The sequence below is a fragment of the Prunus persica genome, chromosome G2 (genome assembly GCF_000346465.2).
Source record: "Prunus persica cultivar Lovell chromosome G2, Prunus_persica_NCBIv2, whole genome shotgun sequence".
Taxonomy (NCBI): Eukaryota; Viridiplantae; Streptophyta; class Magnoliopsida; order Rosales; family Rosaceae; genus Prunus; species Prunus persica.
The window spans coordinates 12,484,785-12,491,288 of record NC_034010.1 but is presented as its reverse complement, the minus strand read 5'-3'; the positions used below and the strand labels follow the sequence as shown (position 1 = coordinate 12,491,288).

Here is a 6,504-nt window from a genome sequence, read left to right as displayed (position 1 = left end):
ACTATGAAATTGAATTATGGAACCAGAAACTGCATTGCAGTTTCTGGTTCAAAATTTAGTACAAACAACCAGAAATCAAAATGCAAAGACAGTAGCTAAAACTAATATCAAAACACATGTAAATTCATGAGCAGTTATCACATTCCCATAAACCATAGCAAAAAGAACTCTGAAATTGGATTATGGAACCAGAAACTGCATTGCAGTTTCTGGTTCAAAATTTAGTACAAACAACCAGAAATCAAAATGCAAAGACAGTACTGAATATCAAAACACGTTTAACTTCATGAGCAGTTATAACATTCCCATAAACCCTAAACTACATTGTAGAATGAAGAATGAACAGTAAGTAAAATTTCAGAAATCCTTAATCCCTATAAACGAAGCAAAACCTAAACGAAGAGTAGTTTTGAATCCAACAATTCATCCATTTTTCCAAAAACTGCATTGCATAAAGAACAACAGCAAAAATGTGTAATCCCTAAAATCGAAGACAAATCTGTGTTAGAGGGTCATTTTCTTACTGTATTTTTCCCAAGAGAGTGAAAATCGCTTCGATAGTCGTCAGTGGTTGTCGTTGTTGGTGGTGGTCGTTGCTCGTCGTTGTTGCTGGTCGTCGTTCCTCGTCGTCGTTGCTGCTCGTTGTTGTTGGTGGTCAGTGTGGAACTATCGTCTGAGTTTCTGTAGTTGAAGATGAAAGGTCGCGCGAAAGGGTTTTTGGAACTGATTCAATTTGAGTAGTGTCGTTTTTTGTTCTGTTTTGAGTCTTGTTATGTCGTTTTGACTGTAAGTTTTGAGTGGGTAAAAACTAAATATCTATATTTGACAATAAAGCACAATGGCACATGTAGTAATTTTAGTGCTCTTCAATGTTATTTTAGTAAAAGTAGGTGTTACTTTATTGTCTTTGGTCTTATATTAATTAAGTAAAATTGTATATCTATCTTTCAAATTAGTAAAGTATTTTATGTGTGAAAACTAAAGCTCCCTAAATAATATATGAAGAATAATTTCTTGTCAAATATTTCACATGCAAACATACTAGAAAAAGTAAAATTCAACTACAGAGGCAAACATAGACTCGTAATCTAACATATATTTTTGGACTGAGGAAAATACTCTTAAGAGAGGGAAAAGGAACCTACATAATCAGTGAGCACGAGACTATCTGAAAATCGATCAGCTGACTTTCCCGAAAAATTGATGCCATAAGGTTCCTTCCATGAAGCAGACACAGATTTTCCAGTATTTCCAATATTAGCATATGAGTCCCCGAAAACGAAAAACTTCACAGAACCATGATGATTATGACGATGATGGTGATGATGTGCTTCAAGAACTTCTGCCGCTATATATCAAATGCAAGGGACAAAGAGTAAATATGACAATATAAATACATTTTTCTTTGTCTAAATAATAATTTGTGGCTACAATTATAATCTATGATTATCAAGAACATGTATATCTGTTTTTGTAGCACTAACCTGTAAACGTGGCGATGTATAAAAGGAAGAGACAAGAAGAGGCTATGGCTGTTTGCTTCTCCATTTAAAAGCAGAGATTTCGGATGTGTTGAAAAATAAAAAACTATATGATATGAAGTACACTACTACAAAAAAGCAAAAAGACGACGGTAAATCACCGTCGTGTATTCGATTTTTCAATGGTCGTGGAATCCACCGTTATCTTTTCCCTCATATACCACGACGCTAAATCACCGTCGTTGTTAAAATATACAACGTCATCAACAAATACAAAACGACGTCTTTGTACTGCAAAAAGATCTAAAAAAGCAGTCGAGGATGAGAATAGACGACCAACTCTCTAAAAAAACCGTCGTTAAAAAGGAAAAATATGACACATATTAAGAGAACAAGGCCGCAAGATAGACATACAACGACGGAAATAAAAAAACGACGCCGTTAAATATCATTTTCACGACAATAAAAAATTTGACGTCTTTAAATACATTAGAAGACGACGTTATTGATACCTACTACGTCGCATATATAAAAACAGCCGTCGTAAAATTAATTTTCCACTTCGATTTTTCGATAAAAGATGACGTGGAAATAGTTGTCAGTGTCATTATTTACGACGTATGTATTTATTGAGTAGACGTTGAAAAACGAAACAACGTCGGTTACAAATATATGAGAGTCGTATTACAAAATTTATACGTCATATTTTCAGAAACAAACAACGACGATAAATATTAGACGTTGTTAAATAAAACAACGTCGGAAAACAATAAAAACAGACGTGTTTAGTCTGCTAAAGTTCTAGAAAATAGTCGAGGATGAGAATAGACGACCAACTCAAACAAATCACCGTCGTTAAAAAGGAAAAATATGACACATGTTAAAAGAACAAGGCCGCAAGATATACATACAACGACGACAACTAAAATTTTACGCCGTTAAATATAATTTACACGACAAGAAAAAATATGACGTCTTTAAATACATGAGAAGACGACGTTATTGAAATATACTACGTCTCTTATTTACAAACAACCGTCGTGAACTAAATTTTCCACTTCGATATTTCTAAAAAAGATGACGTGGAAATAGTTGTCAGTGTCATTATTTACGACGTATGTATTTATACAGTTGACGTTGAAATGCGAAACAACGTCGGTGGCATTTATATAGTCGACGTTGTATTTATATCTATCATCATTACTCACGACGCACTTAATAATATAGACGACGTTGAACTTCTAAACAACGTCGGTTCCAAATAAATGAGAGCCGTATTACAGAACATATAGACGGCGTTGATTATGATGAGAGCCGTATTACAAATAACGTCGTTTAATTGTTATTAGACGGCGGTTATAATGAATTTCCGTCGGAATTCATTTCGTTCCTCTTCGTTTATAAAAGAACTTGCGACGTGGAAAATGTATGATGACGTCGTATTTTTTAACGTTCAGATTATATATCTCGTTTTTTAGACGTCGGTATTATGGGATTGGAGTCGTGTTATTTTGAATTACATGGCGGTTCTTAATCCTTCCCCGACGTGATATCCTGAATAATTGCTTCACAATTGCGTCGTGGTTCTTCATTGTTACGTTGCTTTAAGACGTCGGTAAATATGCTGAATAACTGGTTCACAATAACGTCGTGTTTTATTTGAACGTAGAAAGTGAAGAAATCACATTACAATATATTACAAAATTAATGTCATACACTGCCAATTACATAAGCATCATTCAATCCATATATCTTCACACCCATCTCGAATATTTTGACCGCCTAACTCACCCACCAGTTCATCAAATGTGTCAACATTTGGCATCCCTCTAGTAAATGGCTCACACCCAATTATCACATCACCTAAGACTTCATCACCAATAACATCATTATATTCTCTATTAGGCATTGATAACACTACCGACCAACCACGATGCATCGGGTCGTCAACAAAAAATATTTGTTTGACTTGAGAAGCCAAAACAAATTGGTCATTCCTATGTCCAATTTTACTCAAATCTACAAGGGTAAATCCAAGTTCGTCGACTACAAGACCAGAACTATCTATCCAATCACACCTAAAGACTGGGATTGTAAACTTTTGGTAGTCAAGGTCCCAAATTTCTTGAATGACACCATAGAAACCCATATTTGAGAGAATTGGGTTTTTATCCTTGGCACTAGCAACTTGCATGGTATGTGCAAGTAAATAAACTCCACTATTTTGAGTTGTCCGCACATCATCTTGTGCCTTGATATTGAATTTAATACCTTTAATAAGATAGCTCCTATATAATGGCACTGACATGTTTGGACCAGCTGCTAGCCACCTTAAATTTTCTGATACGCCATGATTGTCTTCCTCAAGTTCACTTTGAACCTGCAAATTAATCATATCTTAATTCAATCTAACATATAAATAAGAAGAAAATTAAAAGAGAAATATGTTATTCAACAATATATACCTTGAAGCGTAGCCATTGAATGAAAGTGCTATTGTGCTTATCCTGCAGCCACTTTGTTCTCTTTCTAAATTTTGGATAAGCAGTCTTGATGTGAATCATATGTTGCCTACATGACACGAAAAATTCAAGCATTACGGTCCTAAATATAGAAGATAAACATGAGAAATAATTTAAAATGGAAACTTAAAGAATAAAGCTCATACGTACTCGATATAAGGTAGGACTTCCTCTGTATTCTCCAAGACATATAGATGTGCTTGATTCAACAGGTCCTGATCAACTACGCTCACTGTGCAACCTGATAATGGCTTTGAAACTCCCATCTTTTGGCTTGAAGGCACTCCAACTGTACTAACATCAGATAAATGCTGAGTACAACACTCTACCGCTTCTTCAGCTATATACCGCTCAGCAATGCAACCTTCGGGACGAGTACGATTCTGAACATACCCCTTCAGCACTTTCATATATCTTTCAAACGGATACATCCACCTAAAATATACTGGCCCACATAGACGAACTTCTCTGACAAGATGTACTACTAGATGAACCATGATATCAAAGAATGAAGGGGGAAAGTACTTCTCAAGCAAACACAGAGTAACTACTACATCTTCTTCCAACTTATCTAGCTTGGAAACATCAACAGTCTTTGCACATATAGCATTGAAGAAGAAGCACAAACGAGTTATTGCATACCTTGCAGGCTTCTCCAAAACAGAACGAATTGCCACAGGGAGCAATTGTTGCATTAAGGTATGACAATCATGTGATTTAAGGCCAAGAAGTCTTGAATCTTGTAAAGATACAAGATTTTTAATATTTGAAGAATAACCTTCAGGGACCTTCATACCATAGAAAGAATTGCAAACCTCTCTCTTCTCTGCTCTTGACAAATTCCAAGGCCCAGGAGGCAAACGAGTACGTCTTTCTCCATACTCGGGTTGCAAATCAGTTTTGACCCCCATGTTCAATAAATCTAATCGAGCAGCAATCCCATCTTTATTTTTTCCAGGGATCTCCAGCAATGTACCAATGATACTATCGCAAACATTCTTCTCAATGTGCATAACATCTAGGGCATGCCTTACAGGAAGGTATTTCCAATACTCGAGATCAAAGAATATTGATTTCTTCTTCCAACAAACTCTGTCACCATTTTCAACCATATGCAGCACTTCTTCTCCGGTTAATGGCTCGGGAGGTATGCCATATTCAGGTTTCCCATTAAAAGCTGCACGTTGCCTCCTATATGGATGATTGATTGGTAACCATTTTCTATGCCCAATGTAACAAATTTTGTGGCCATTTTTCAACCTGTGACTAGGTGTATCATCGCCGCATATTGGACAAGCTTTATATCCTTTAACAACACAACCAGATAAGTTTTCATAGGCGGGGAAATCATTAATTGTCCACATTAATGCAGCTCTGAGTGTAAAGTATTCTCCATTATGTGCATCATACACTCCTCTAATCCCAACCCACAAGGATTTTAAATCATCAATCAAAGGCTCCAAGTAGACGTCTATATCATTTCCGGGTTGTTTAGGACCGGAAATCAATAAGGTTAACATCATGAACTTTCGTTTCATGCACAGCCATGGAGGGAGATTATATGTAACTAAGATAACCGGCCAACAACTATAGCTGCTACTTAGAGAACTGTGGGGATTGAATCCATCAGATGAAAGAGCCAATCTCAAGTTTCTCGGCTCATTACCAAACTCAGGCCATTTATCATCAAGAAGTTTCCAAGACGGGGAATCCGCCGGATGAGACATCTGACCGTCAATTGATTTTCTAGCAGCATGCCACCAAGTCAAACTCTTAGCTGTCTCATGTGATTGAAACATCCTTTTAAACCTTGGAATTGGGGGAAAATACCACACCACCTTAGCTGGCACACCCTCTTTCAAGATTGAATCTTTGCCTTCCTTCCACCTTGAGATACCACAAGTAGGACAATTAGTTGAATCCTCATACTCCTTCCTATACAAGATGCAATCATTGGGGCATGCGTGCATTTTCTCATAACTCAGCCCCAATGCACACAAAGTCTTTTTAGCCTCATACATGGAGGTTGGTATTGTATTTCCTTCTGGAAGCAAATCGCCTCGAAGTATCAATAATTCTGTAAAACAGACATCACTCATCCCATGTTTTGCCTTCAAATTATACAACTTCACTAATGCCGATAACTTCGTGTACTTTCTACAACCAGGGTACATTGGTTGATCTCCATCCCCAATCACATTGGCAAACTCATACGGATCCGAACCAAAATCACCAAAATCATTATCATCCATATCAATTTCTTCAGACACAAAACTGTACCTACTATGGCCATCATCTTCTTCAACATTTCTACTAGCATTAGTAGTTGCTTCCCAAGGTTCTCCGTGAAATGTCCAATTCTTATAGCTTTGGTCAATTCCATTAAAGTATAAGTGATCCCTTATAATTCCAACCCCAAACAACTTCAAATTAACGCATTTACACATGGACACGGATATGTGTTGTAGTTAGAGATTTCTACAGCAAGTCAAAATGCTTCC

General features: G+C 36.6%; 1 protein-coding gene across 1 annotated transcript in view; it reads right to left on the bottom strand.

Annotated features, from left to right (window-relative positions):
* The window catches only part of LOC18787785 (GDSL esterase/lipase At5g03610), a 12,513-nt gene extending 10,947 nt beyond the window's left edge, over window positions 1–1,566 (bottom strand). Inside the window, exons 1-2 of the mRNA XM_007221182.2 lie at window positions 1,485–1,566; window positions 1,142–1,348 (exon numbers count right to left, since the gene is read on the bottom strand). Of these exons, the coding sequence (XP_007221244.2) occupies window positions 1,142–1,348; window positions 1,485–1,548 (271 nt within the window). The 5' untranslated portion in view covers window positions 1,549–1,566. The remainder of the gene's footprint in view (window positions 1–1,141; window positions 1,349–1,484) is intronic.